Source organism: Mobula hypostoma, chromosome 7, assembly GCF_963921235.1.
Source record: "Mobula hypostoma chromosome 7, sMobHyp1.1, whole genome shotgun sequence".
In the NCBI taxonomy this organism is placed as follows: Eukaryota; Metazoa; Chordata; class Chondrichthyes; order Myliobatiformes; family Myliobatidae; genus Mobula; species Mobula hypostoma.
In genome coordinates this window covers 147565324-147580292 of record NC_086103.1, presented here as the reverse complement: position 1 = coordinate 147580292, position 14969 = coordinate 147565324, and the positions used below count along the sequence as shown (strand labels likewise).

General features: G+C 39.3%; 1 protein-coding gene across 1 annotated transcript; it reads right to left on the bottom strand.

The window, feature by feature from the left end:
• Positions 1-8731: 8731 nt before the first annotated feature.
• On the bottom strand, positions 8732-12932 carry pdx1 (pancreatic and duodenal homeobox 1). The gene is made up of 2 exons (XM_063052892.1): positions 12530-12932; positions 8732-9237 (listed from the first exon to the last, which is right to left on the bottom strand). Exons 1-2 carry the CDS (start codon positions 12930-12932, stop codon positions 8822-8824), a joined length of 819 nt encoding a protein of 272 aa, XP_062908962.1. The 3' UTR covers positions 8732-8821.
• Between the last annotated feature and the right edge of the window lie 2037 nt (positions 12933-14969).

The following is a 14969-nucleotide window of genomic DNA, read 5'->3' as shown; positions in this document are numbered from 1 at the left end:
CCATGCGTGGTGCATGGGCAGAGTGTATCTGTGCATGCTGAGAGATAGGTTGGAGGAGCAACACTTCATGTTCCATCTGGGTAGCCTCCAAGTGAAGGCATAAAGATTGATTTCTCTAACTTCTGGTGATTTCTCCCCCTCCCCCCCCCTCTCTTTTTCCATTCTTCATTCTGGCTCCCCTCCTGTCACTTCTCCTCTCTTCACCTGCCTATCACCTCCCTCTGATGTCTTTCCTCCTTCTCTTTCTCCCAAGGTCTCCTCTCCTCTCCCAGAAGATTCCTTCTTCATCAGCTCTTTACTTCTTCCACCTATCATATCCCAGATTTTCACCATTCCCCCTCACCTCCCCCACCCACCTACCTTTCCTCTCTCCTGGTTTCACCTAAACTTCTCCTCCCCTACCTTCTCATTCTGGTTTTGTCCCCCTCCTTTACAGTCCTGATGAAGGGTCTTAGCCTGAAACGATGGCTCTTCATTCCACTTCATGGATGTTGCCTAATTTACTCACCCTCCAGCATTTTGTGTGGGTTACTCTGGATTTACAGAATCCATAAGATCATAAGACATAAGACATAGGAGCAGAATTAGGCCATTCAGCCCAATGAGTCTGCTCTGCCATTCCATCATGGCTGATTTATTATCCCTCTCAATCTCATCTCCCTGCCTTCTCCTTGTAACCTTTAATGCCGTGATTAACCAAGAACCTATCAACCTCCACCTTAAATATACCCAATAACTTGGCTTGCACAGCTGTCTGTGGCAACAAATTCCACAGACCCACCACCCTTTTAAATGGACGTCCCTCAAATTCTGAGTCTGTGCTCTGTGGTTCTAGACTCCCCACTATAGGAAACATCCTCTCCACATCCACTTTATCCGGACCTATAAATATTTGATAGGTTGCAATGAGATTCCCCCTCATTCTTCTAAACTCCAGCGAGTACAGGCTCAGAGCTATCAAGTGCTCTTCATATGTTGGGATCATTCTCATGAACCTCCTCTGGACTCTTTTCATGTCAACACACCTCTTCTTAGATATGGGGTCTAAAACTGCTCGCAATACTCCAAGTGCATTTTGACCAATGCCTTATAAGGCATCAACATTATATTGTTGCTTTTGTATTCTAGTCCTCTTGAAATAAATGCTAAAATTGCATTAGCCTTCCCTACCACCATTTCATCCTGCAAGTTAAAAATTAGGGAATCTTGCACAAGGACTCCCAAGTTCCTCTAAACCTCTGGTTTAAAAAAACAGTCCACACCTTTATTTATTCTGCCCACGCATTTCCCTGCATTATATTCCATATGCCACTTCCTTGCCCATTCCCCCAATCTGTCTATGTTCTTCTGCAGACACTCTGCTTCCTTAACATTACCTGCCCCTCCATCTATCTTCGTATCATCTGCAAACTTGGCCACAAAGCCATCAATTCCTTCATCAAAATCATTGACATACAACGTGAAAAGAGCGGTCCCAACATCAACCACTGCAGCACACCACAGGTTACCTGCTACCAATCAGAAAAGGCTCTTTTTATTCCCACTCTTTGCCTCCCTCTATCCATGCTAGTACATTTCCTGTAATGCCATGTTAAGCAGCCTCATGTGGGGTACCTCGTCAAAGGTACACAACATCTACTGACTCCCTTTTGTCTATCCTGCCTGTTACTTCCCCAAAGAATTCCAACAGATTTGTCAGGCAAGATTTCCCCTTTAGAAAACTGTGCTGACTCAAGTGCCAAACCTCATCCTTAATTATAGACTCCAACAACTGAAGTCAGGCTAACTGGCTTATAATTTCCTTTCTTCTGCCTCCTTCCCTTTTAAAAGAGTGAAGTGGCGTGCACAATTTTCCAGTCCACAGGAACCATTCCAGAATCTAGGGATTCTAGAAGGATTGTTACTAATGCCTCTATAATCTCTTCAGCTACCTCTTTCAGAACCCTGAGTTGTAGTCCATCTGGTCAAGCAACTTATCTCCCTTCAGGCTTTTCAGCTTCTCAAGCACCTTCTCCTTAATGCTAGCAATAACACTCAGCTCTGTCCACACCACTCTTGTGTTTCTGGCATTCTGCTAGTATCTTCCACAGTGAAGATTGTCACAAAATACTTCTTAAGTTCCTCTGCTATTTCTTTGCCCCCCATTACTACCTCTCCATTATTATTTTCCAGTGGTCTGATCGCCACTCTCAAATGTCCTTTACTCATTATCTGAAAAAAAAACTTTTGTATCCTCTTTTAATTATTGGCTAGCTTACCTTCATATCACATCTTTTCTTCCTTTATGGCTTCTTAGTTGCCTTCTGTGACTTTTAAAAGCTTCCCTATTCTCTACCTTCCCACTAATTTTTGCTACTTTATATGCCCTCTCTTTTGGTTTTAAGCTGTCTTTGACTTCCCTTGTCAACTATATTTGCCTCATCATTCCTTTAGAATACTTCTTCATCTTCAGGATGTATCTCTCCTATGGCTTCCGAATTTCCCCCATTATCATCAGCCAATGCTGTTCTGCCATCATCCCTGCTAGTATCCCCTTCCAATGAACTTTGGCCAGGTGCTTTTTCATGCCTCTGTAATTCCTATTAATCCACTGTGATACTGTTACATTCAACTTCATCTTCGCCTTCTCAAAAGGTGGGGTGAATTCTATCATATTATGATTACTGTCTCCTAAGGGTTCCTTTACCTTAAGTTTCTGAATCAAATTTGCATCATTACTTAACACCCAATTCAGAATTGCCATTCCCCTAGTGGGCTCAAGCACAAGCTGCTCTAAAAAGCCATCCTGCAGGCATCTACAAACTCCCTCTCTTGGGATCCACCACCAACAGAATTTTCCCAATCTATCTGCACATTGAAATCCCCCATGATTATCACAACATTGACCTTTTATAGACAATAGTCAATAGCTGCAGGAATAGGCCATTTGGCCCTTTGAGCCAGCACTGCCATTCACTGTGATCATGGCTGATCATCCACAATCAGTATCCCGTTCCTACCTTCTCTCCATATCCCTTGACTCTGCTATCGTTAAGAGCTCTATCTCACTCTTTCTTGAAAGCATCCAGAGAATTGGCCTCCACTGTCTTCTGAGGCAGAGCATTCAACAGATCTACAACTCTCTGGGTGAAGAAGTTTTTCCTCAACTTCGTTCTAAATGGTCTACCCCTTATTCTCAAATTGTGGCCTCTGTTTCTGGACTCCCCCAACATCAGGAACATGTTTCCTGCCTCTAGCGTGTCCAATCCCTTAATAATCTTATATGTTTCAATCAGATCCTCTCTCATTCTTCTAAATTCCAGTGTATACAAGCCCAGTCACTCCAATCTCTCAACATATGACAGTCCCGCCATCCTGGGAATTAACCTCGTGAACCTCCGCTGCACTCCCTCAATAGCAAGAATGTCCTTCCTCAAATTTGGAGACCAAAACTGCACAAAGTACTCCAGATGTGGTCTCACCAGGGCCCTGTACAACTGCAGAAGGACCTCTTTGCTCCTATACTCAGCTCCCCTTGTTATGAAGGCCAATATGCCATTAGCTTTCTTCTCTGCCTGCTGTACCTGCATGCTTACTTTCAGTGACTGGTGAACAAGGACACCGAGATCTCGTTGTACTTCCCCTTTTCCTAACTTGACACCATTCAAATAGTAATCTGCCTTCCTGTTCTTGCCACCAAAGTCGATAACCTCACATTTATTCACATTAAACCACATCTGCCATGCATCTGCCCACTCACCCAACCTCTCCAAGTCATCCAGCATTATCTCAACATCCTCCGCACATTTCACACTGTCACCCAGCTTTGTGTCACCTGCAAATTTGCTATTGTTACTTTTAATCCCTTCATCTAAATCATTGTGTATTTTCAGATTACTTTTCTATCTCATGCTGTAATTTGTAGCTGACATCCTGGCTATTGTTCAGAGGTCTGTATATAACTCCCATCAGGGTCTTTTTGCCTTGCTGTTTTTTAATGCTACCTGCAAGGTCTTCTGATCCTATGTCACTCCTTTCCCAGGATTTGATTTCATTTTTTTACCAATAGAGCCACCCCCACCCCCTCTGCTCACCTGCCTGTCCTTTCGATACAATGTGTATCCTTGGATGTTAAGCCAACTATGATCTTCTTTCAGCCCTGACTCAGAGATGCCCACAACATCATACCTGCCAATCTCTAACTGTGCCACAAGGTTGTCTACCTTATTCCATATACTGTGTGCATTCAAATATAACACCTTCCATCCTGTACTCATTACCCTTTTTGATATTGGCCACCTGTTATACTTTACTCATCCCACTGATTGTAATTTTGCCCTATAATCTACCTGTCTTTCCTCAAAGCCTCACTACACACTGCATTTAGTTGTACACCAATTGCCCCATCCTCAGCCCTATCACTCAAGTTCCCTGCTAAACTAGTTTAAATCCTCCCCAACAGGATTAGCATCTGCAGAATCTCTTGTGTTTATGACGCTAAGAGAGAAGATTGTTCAGGCTGCTCTGTTCATCGTGATCCTCATGTTTTAGGACCAAAACCTCACTGTCAACTCCCAATGGAAACTCGTGCACAACAGCTACTGCACAGTAAAAATAATTCTAGCACAGGCACCATCCAGTCCTCACAACTGGAGTGAAGGCATCCTCAACTCTGAGGGGTGGCAAAGAATAAGTGTTGTATAGTTATGGAACCTGCTGCTAGTGGGCGCAATTTTTTTCGGTGTATGCTTTGCTACTTTCATTTTCTTGAGTAAAGAGACTTGGATTGATGGAGGTCTTTAAAGTCATGATTGGGTTGGATAAATTCAGCCTCACCGAATGGTTGGACTTGTGGTGCACCTGAATGTACTTGGACAATCAACTAGTACTCTAAGGAGGACAAACAATTCTCGTTACTTTCTTGACATAATTAGTTGCTCATATCTTGCTCCATTTTATTAAATCTCCTTTGAAATCTCCCAAAAGCATTAACCTCCTATCTAGGGATTTATTTTTAGTAAGGACAAAATGCTCCCATTAACACCTAACTTTAACTCGGTCAGCTCATTATTGCTTCCAAATATAATTAAACAATTATGTTGGATATCTGTACTAGCTTCATACATTATTCTGGAATGCATACTATTTCAGATAAGTGACATTTATACTCTTAGTTCCATCTTTTTTATTTAAGTGTAGCTTCATTTTCTTTTAAATTTAGCCCTTTTAATGTTTATTGCTATTTCAGAGTTTCCAACATACCCCACAATTGTAATTTGGTTTCATTCTGTATTTGTGTAATTCTTTCAGTTCATATGGGAACCTGTCGTTCAATAAACTCTTATGATTTTTTAAGCATGTACAGATTTATCTTCAACTAGTTCCTTGTCATTTATTGAAGCAGAGTGATATTTTCGAGCTTGTTTAGGTAAATGTTCCCATAAATGAGTTTCCAGAAGATAGACATATATTCAACAAAAGATAATTTGGTCTGCAGCTGATAGTTCAGCACCATTTGATGCACTTAAGTGAAAAAAAGTGACTGAAAACATTATGAATAATATTTCTGAAATTTTTAAAACCATAGTCACAAAAGGGATTATAATTGGAACATCGTTGACAAATTAAAGGACAAACTACTAGAGGAACTCAGCAGCTTAGACTGCATCTGTGGAAACAAAGGGATAGTTAACAATTTCAACTGAGACCCTGCATCCCTCTGATTATCCCTTTGCCTCAATAGATACTGCTTGATCCCCTGAGTTGCTCCAGCATGCTGTTTTTTTATATTTTGCTCCAGTTTCCAGTAATTGGAGTCTTCACCATGACTGAGATTCATATACACTGCTATTAAATGTCAACCTCAAAAGCAAAAATCTGGAACAAAGACAATCTATTAAAGAACCAGCAAATCATATTCTTACTTATGCTTTGTTTATATTTCTTGCTGTCCGTCATCTAAATATGATAGTGATATTATGATAATTTAAGTGACCATTGGCTGTGATAACAGATTCATTATTCAAATATATAAAACATCTTGGTAGCACATTTGTTCTAAAAGTACTTATGTTCACACTTAGCATTCTATAGAATCCATAATACTCATAATTATGGCAATTATACAATTATGCTAAATAGTTCACTTCCTTGGTATCTCTACAATATTTGGCTATAATATTTATTTATCAAAAATGCAGTGAATAATCTTAAACACAAGAGGTTCTGCAGATGATGTAAATCTTGAGCAGCACACACAAGAGTGCTGGAGGAACTCAGCCGGTCAGAGAGCATCTATGGAGGAGAATAAATGGTAGACATTTTGTGCCAAGACCCTTCGTCAGCACTGGAAAGGAAGGGGGCAGAAGCCAGAATAAGAAGGTGGGAGGAGGGGGAAGAACTACAAGCTTGCAAGTGATAAGTGAGACCATGTGAGGGAGAAGGAGATTGGTAGGGGAGGGGCAGAGTGAAGAAAGAAACTGTGCAGGGATAGGTGGAAGAGGTAAAGGTCTGAAGAAGAAGGAATCTAATAGCAGAGGACAGTGGACCATGGAAGAAATGAAAGGGGGGATGAAAGCAAATAAGCTTCATATTTCTATAAATTCTGCAATTTATTTTTAAATTTACATCCACAGTTATGTGCAATTTCTTTTTTTCTGTGTCTACATACCAGGGAGCAAATTGTCTGGCGACTATGTTCCTACAACCTACACATGTGGGGCATCCACTGAATTCCCTACCGAAAGATCTATTATCCTGGTTCAACTTACTGAGCACAATGCAGCGCAGTCTATGCCATCTAGTCTCAGCTTCATTGCTATCGTGCAGTTTAATAAGAACTCCTGTTAGATCTAACAAAATAACTCTTGTAGTAAGCGTCCGTGCAAGGAACGTAGTAAAGATCTAGCGAGACACTTATCTGTGGAACTGCCGATTCCAGTCTAAGGAAGTGAAATACAGAATGAACATAATGACATAGTAGTTCTACATCTTACAGTAGGTAATGGAGGAAATCAGCTTGAAAGAAGTTTATTTCTCATACCTTTTATTTGCTGTATAGGTGTGAATGACAGTTGTGGTTCCGAGTATTTGACAGACAGAAGAGAGGTGATATATTGTTGGTAACCTGCTGGTTACATCTGATCTATGTTGTATAATCTAGCTTGAACTTCCCATAACTATCAACATCTCCATAACTACTGGCCAAACGACAGTGATGGGGTAAGAATCGTGGAATAGACTGCTGGAATGTCCAAGGCTGCAATATGGACCCATCCTGATGCGGGCACTATTTGCAGCTTTGAATACTACATTTCCATCAAGCATCACATCAATCACACCTTTCACATCAACACAGAGTAAATACCCCAGGCGAGTAATAATGTGTCTGAAAACAGGATCATTTTCTGCAGCCTCCCAATACCGTCAAATATCACTACCTCCACAACGAGGAAGAACTTCATCCTATTTCCAAAATTCCACAGATCTTGGCTGATTCTAAACTTCCAGTATACCAACAGTATCAAAATATTGCCCGAACATCTAGCCATAGAATTAAATTAAAGTACAAGTTCCGGAAAATGAACTCCAACTTTCCCCACGCACTTTGCACTTAGAGAAGCATTGTTGAAATAGAAATTCCCAACAAAAAAAGCCAATAATCTAACTATGCATCTTCAAGTTAGACGGACCACGATCAAATTTAATTCAATTAACTCGCATTCTGTTAGACGATATAACAAATTCCAACAATAAATCAAAGCAGATTGCCAGTTGTTGTCTATTTTCCCTATACCCATCAAATGAGTATTTCATTTCATCGATCATACATACCATGGTGGATTCGTTAAGAAATTCAAATCGTAGCTTTGGTCCACTCTAATTATATCAGTCGAAAATATCCCTTTACATTAAGTCTAAGATTCTTCAGTGAAATCAAATTCGTCAGTGTCAACCTAATTATCGACAGTAAAATGTTTCTGGCACAGCATTTCCGCTAGTTTGCCGATCCCATTTAGACAGCTTGCTGGAGTCGTTGTACTGATTCAAGACAGGAGGCGTGTTTTTTTTTGCCCTTAATTTTCCAAGCTCAGAGAGTCTAAAATGTGAGTAAAGTTTCATTCTGATAAAGCCATGCAATTTCAAAAACCTTTCGAGTAGAAACGCATTAAATTCAGTCAAGGCTATCCGCGTATACATTCACGATGAGCTCCAGTTTTGAAGCGTCTTTTATTGAAATGGCTGTTGAATTTTTGGGCAGCTATACTGGAATCGCATGCAACAAAACGCTTAATCGTTACAAGCAGGCTTTTTTTTTGGAAGGATTAGTTAAAATCTTCATCTTAACATCCAATGGAAAATACACATTTTGAAGACAAAACGCAAGACATTACAATATTTGTATACATACGACTACAAATATACAATAATTATTTTAACTCGATATGAAATTTGATTTATTACCGCAGGAAAAAATACGTACCATGCAAACTATTGAACGCATAATGTTCAATGACTAAGACCTTTACAATAACAGTTCCATAACTGGCAGAATGAGAGAACTAGAAACAGTTAACTACAGGTGTATACGATATTAATAATACAAACAAAGACATCACATGACTGTTTTTATTTCTGACTGACTCCAGTCACTTTCAATTACTGACATTTTAAACATTGCATTTCAGTATATCATTGCATTCGGCCATTAATGCAATGAATATAATTGTCATTAAACGTTGTCGGTGTGACATTTGTCGTAATTTGCAGAGTGGATTTACCTTTTGAATTTTTCTTCTTGTTATGAGTACCGATTAAATGATGCTGGCCTTGTGGAAAGACTTTATGAATTTTTCGTGGAGTCTCTCGCTCCTGCGCCTTGGCTCCTTAAAGATGAGCCGGAGATGTTGACTGGTTGCGACGAGGAGACATTGACAGACAGTGGATCTCTTCCAAATGGAGTATTGGGAGCACAGCAATCCTCTTTGAGATCTCCGGAAGAGACGACCGAGTCCTGCTCAGGGGCACCGTTTCTCCCTCTTTTCTTATCCTCCTCCTTCTTCCACTTCATCCTCCTGTTTTGGAACCAGATTTTTATATGTCGTTCGGTTAGGTTTAACATGACGGCCAGCTCCACCCTTCGGGGCCTGGAGATGTATTTATTGAATAGGAATTCTTTCTCTAACTCCAGCAACTGGGCCCGCGTATAGGCAGTACGTGTGCGCTTACTGTCTTCCTGCTCCGCCATGAACGGACCTCCTGAAGAGAGAGAAAGCGTTAACATACGCACAGTTTTCGTTTAATGCGGTACATTTTTAAAATTAAGTGTTACAGGAAATTACACACAAAATTATAGCAAACAATTCTCAACAAAAAGAATTGAAATAATCACTTGCTGGCTCCACCTCATCTGAGATAACGGAATTGCGGCTTAAGCCTGTCCGGAGTGTAGGTGGAGGTAGCTACCTGCAGGTTAATGGCACTTCCTCCAACTAGCCTTCTATCTATCGAAATGCAGATAACTCACTGGTGATAACACGGTTCAGAAGCACACCAGCTCCTCATTTCCGACCATATAAATTACTTCGAAAATAAAGAACTCCACCAGAAGATTTTCCTCGGAGACGACGTGTTGTCCATTCGCGTGGTTTGTGGTTAAAATCGGGGAGCTGAAGAATGTAAGACTGACCGATTCAGCCAACATTTCAAGCGGTAAGTATCAAAATAACATTTCATTGAGGGAACTCCGATTTAGGTCCTAATGATGTAATCAGTATAAAAATTGAGCAAATTATAACCGAAAACCATAGCAATACTCTTTTTGTTTGAAAAGCTGGAGTTACTTGCCGGAAAGAGAAATTTATTTAAAAAAGGTCACGGTTCTTGCCGCACAGTAGACCTTTCACGGTGAAATGGGATAAATATTACTACATGAGAATTGTTCATTCAGTAGAAGGCCCATTTTGTCGAAATATTTCCTTTCATTTCAACTTCTAAGTGCTGAAATGATTTGAAGTCAATCATCAAGTGCCTGACAGAATACCCCATTCCTGAATTTCCTTAACAACCAAGGGTAATCTTTAAAAAAGTCTCCGGCTTTAAAAGAGTTTAAATTCAAACCACTGCAAATATACTTATACTGAGAAATCTGCATTGCATATTGACTTGAATAACGGGAGGTGTTTCAGTGAGAAGATTTCGTTTTTTAAAAGCCGCGCGGAACAATGCGTTGTCTTACCGTTTCTATTTGTTTCCTACCCCAAGTTTTAAAAAATACTTCATCTAAGGCTGAGATAAAGGCAGATATAACTTCTTAAACACTCCTGTCTGACTATAATTCGCAGAATTAGGTAAATTATACGCCACATTAGATTTAAATCATTCGTTACATTTTATTTCCAAAACCAAAATTGTCTCCGTTTATTATTGTTCATGTAACAGTTTACCAATTTTGAAGTATTCATTTGCTACGGGGGGGGGGTCTAATATATACGCTATAATCTTTTAATTTTGTTGTAGGAATAAAAACATTACATTTAAATTCATAATATTTTGCCAGTTTCAGCAACTGGGAAAAACTTATATTTTAGAGTAAAAGCGACTTTTCGATGTCAATTTTTATTTATTCTGTATTTAAAGCAATTTAAACATATTCACCTCGAAACATTTTAGAAAGACTTTAATACCAAAATTAATTTTTGTCACTTGAAATCTCGAGTTTACTGTAATATATACTGTTCATTCCGCGATGAATATACTAAAAAATATCGTGAATTTCTCGATATATTTTGATGGCAACACTTTAGAACTAAATTAATTTAATGAAGTATGGGCGTTCAGATTTTTTTTATCAAGCTTAATACATTTTCACAAGCAAATTTGTAGATTCAATTAATTTATAATTACTTTTAATTTTTACAATTTTTTTTGTAATTCACAGAAAAGAGTGTTCTAAATGTAGTCTTGTGCTGCTGGGCATAGTAGTTACTGTCGAAATCCTTGTCTTTATTGGAAACTGTTCCCCCCCCCCCCCGGCCGCCCCATAGCTTTACGCTTACCTAATACCGTCCTGTCCTCTCATCGTAAACCAAATTACGGGTTGAGAAACATATTCCGAGTATAATTGAGCAGAAGAAAAAATGCACTAATTTTACTTACGCCGTAAATCATTTTTAACCTACATTTAGTTCTTAGAAGACAAATTACCTCCCAGAACAGTGTTTGATGGGGGGGGGGGGGATTTTTGTTTTTGGCGATAGATTTCTTTTGAAGACTCATAACTTGCTCCAGAAAGGTTATAAGAATTATTGTAATTGCTTTGGCACTACTCAAATCTCTTTGTATGACGATAAATAAATAGCGTAATTTATCTGTTTGGTGAAATGTTAAGCATTTGTTGGGAATCGTGTTCCAGTCTACCTGTAATGGCCTGCGATTTCACTTTTACAACTTAATACAAACAAATCTGGAGTAATTATGCCCGGATAGATCCCTTTACGACTGCAATCATATCAGCAACCAGGCGCGCAGATACTCGTCGCTGAGTTCATCTCGTAGTTTTCCACAACTAGGCTTTAAGTTATCTTTCACATTTAATAAGCCTGGAGGTTTCACTATAAACATTTATAAATGTAATGGTTTGTTGCAGTCCCTATGCACTTTAATAATTAGCTCTGGGCACACTTTAATTCTGTGCTTTATGTTATTTCAAAGCATTTGTCTCGTCTGGGTCTCAACTTAACACCAAGCAAAAACAGGTGTGTTGAATTAAACGTTGTCTGAGGTAGAAAATCCTTTTAGCACAAAATGAAACGTTTATTTCAATATAAAATATTACCACGTGTTCGCACAAGGCGGCCATTTCCCTGCCGACCTTTTCACGATGTTGTTAGATATTCTTCGTCATACAAATTTTCTTGCAACTTTGATTTTGTTGCGGCAATATTGGTTACACGCCTCTATTCTATTAGTTTCCTTTAAAAAAAATGTTAGCGGAAAATATGTCCTTGATTTCCTTAGAAAATGTTCCCAGATTTGGAAGTATTCGTTTTGATGGGATTTGAAGGTTGAAAAAAGAGCTGATTAATAAAAGTGAGATTGAATTATCTCATGCTACTGTTGTTATTTCACAACAGGTTTACAGACTCGATTAACTTTGCTTATGAAAAGGTGGAAAAGTTCGTTTAAAACGTCCTAATCATAGGGATAGAATAATATATTCGTTTTCAAAGGAGAGGAAGTAGGTACTAATTTTGATTCTGATGTGGTGGAAAGATGGCCTAGTGACATTTTCATTGTCAAACTGAAGTATTAATGGATTATACTAAGCAATGCCAACAGCGATAATTAGAACATCAATACATGTATATCATATCAGAGATACCGATATCATTGACCAAAGTGAAACACAGGAATTCCTGTTATGGCATGTTCTCCAATCATCTATGCCCTAATTCGAGGTATAATTATTTTCTTGAGTTGTCATCGGTTTAAAAAAACTCTCATCGTCATTAGAAAAATAATTGCCTCTCTGAGGAGAGTTGGCACTTACCTGGCCATTGTCCTTTCCAGAGGTGAGCGTGCGACTTGGTAGATTTCATCCAAGGGAAGGGCAGGTGGGTTCTGGTGTGCTCTTCCAGGTTACTGATTTCGGAACTGCTACCAAAACAAGCCCCCTGGTGGGTGTGCGGATTCGGGTGCTGTTGCTGTGGATGGTGAAGATGCGAGACTGTAGGATCCTCCGAAATCGCAGGTACTTCGAAAGGTGAAATGTCAGCGGGGCTTCCTTGTTCAAGTCCTGACAGGGAAGGATTAGCATATGAAGTCTGCGGTTGTCTCCCTACGTAGAGACACGCTGGTGGGCTCTGATTATATTCCTGGACTTGTGATCTTTGGTAAGCACATGATTCGCTATAAATCTGAGCCGGCGCATAATAACGTTCCTCGCTATTCATGCTGCTAGTTGATCAGCAACCGAAACATACAGTGCTACTGTAATTTTACAGTTTAATAGCTCTGCCTAGCTTGATTCACTAATCAAAATAGCACCTGACACTCTGTTATGCTCCGTGGAGTATTACGGTCATGTCACGTGACCGGAGCCCCACAGCCGATTGGACTGTAAATTCACGATAAGAGCACTTGGTCAACTTCACCTGCCTGCAGGGTCCATTTACTTTTCACGTAGTTTAGTAACAATGGAAACTTGTGTGAGTGCCAGGCGATGTCCCTCTCTCTCTTCCAAGAAATACTTGGTTCATTCAAGAACAATTTCAGTGTTTTCTCAATCGAAGACAGGTATTTTGGTTAGAATTAATTCGTTACCTTGTTCCAGTTTAATCAGAGAAGTTACACAAATATGTTGAATTTTAAACATTTAACTTGGAGAATGTATGACCAGATGTGAATAGTATCAGTGATAGATTAGACAGGGCAGTCTTATCACCTTCTCAGCGACTTGGGCCTGGGAACCACAGATAGCAATGCACAGTATTCTTTCTACCAAATGTAGATTAGCTACTGTTTTCTTCACTGATCCTACGTGAGTGACTGGGATTAACACGTCTGGGATAAATACCTTTAACGGCAAATCCACATGGCATTTTGCGCACGTTCTGTCCCCTTCAGTCGTGTTTGAAATCACGTGTTATGTTCGTATCGTTCTAGTATTAGACTTTAGTTTTCTTCTTATTTTTATGTTTGCATTTTTAGCAACATGGAGGTTAATTCTGTCTGCCCTTTCCTTTGCCTTTCTACTTCCTCAGCAAATCTCCTTGTTAACATTTCTACCGAACAATTCATTTATTTCATACCGCCTTATTTTAACTTTTCTTTCACTTTAGCTATCACATGATTCAACGTCCGTTTCAAACTTCGACCAGATTAAATATTGACTTTTGATTAGAAGATTCGGTAAAGAAATACTGTCAAGAATATTATCTGATGACGTTTACAGAATTTGCCATCAATTCATGAGAACTTTTCAAAATAGCAGTTTTTAAAGTTGAAACGCAAATCGCCTGGTATCCGTTAGAGGCCGATTGATTATTTAGAGAATTTTTTCTCTCTATAATTCACAGCGCATGTTGACATTTCTGATTGATATGGTAGGACCGGCTGCTGGTTGACTTGGTGACAAGGCTATGAGGAGGCGGGGAGCTACTGGAAAGGACAAAGATCGTTTCACTACCTGTGATCACTCATGCTTTCTCACACAGAGATTATTTACTTTGCACTCCTGCCGTAATTGCACATTTCTGCAGAATTTTACCCATTTAAACGCTTCATTTAACTCTATGTTCTAACGAATAAAAATGAACCATTTTACTTAAAATAATATTCTTCCTTCAAAAAAAAAGCAAATTTTAGAGCTTTATTTTGTTTACTTTTAAGTCGGTCGTTTTTCTGATTAAGGCAGTATGTATTAAATGATGCTTTTGACGTAAATTTTGCGCCATTCTGCCTGATCAAGATCCCATCAGATCAAATACTTTTTGGCAATTTCAGGAAAGCATACCTCTCTCTGTAAAAGCTTTATCTATGAGTTAGTAAATATTTGCGAGGTATCTGTTCTTCCTGCCTTGCATGCTGACAGAATATTTTGAAACAACATTCGGAAATGTACTTTTCTTTAGCGAATTTACACGAAAGCTTCAGGCTCTGAATTGTAATCTTACGTTGTATTTTGCAGTTTGATGCGATCATAAAAGTCCAGCCCATTATGGCTAAGTCTGTTTGAGCCATCTTACTCCATTCTGCTTCCCTATAAAACGGGACACTGAGCATTTGACTCAGTATTGACCCATTAACCAATTGCCTTCCCGAGCCATTAAACAGCAGCTCTTATGGATAAATAAACAGTAAAGGTCGTAAACCAATTACAGAGGATAGTAAAAAAGTATTTTATTAGCACGAATTACAGATAGCCAGCCACTCCAGGGAAAATTCTATACAATTCTTCTCTCGCTCGGATGATGAAGAGGAAAACTTCT

Excerpts from the sequence above, each read along its gene's own strand:
- pdx1 (XM_063052892.1), bottom strand. The coding sequence starts at position 12,932 with ATGAATAGCGAGGAACGTTATTATGCGCCGGCTCAGATTTATAGCGAA. Across the intron at positions 9,238-12,529 it reads CTGGAAAGGACAATGGCCAG|GAGGTCCGTTCATGGCGGAG; the intron begins GTAAGTGCCAAC and ends CTCTCTCTTCAG.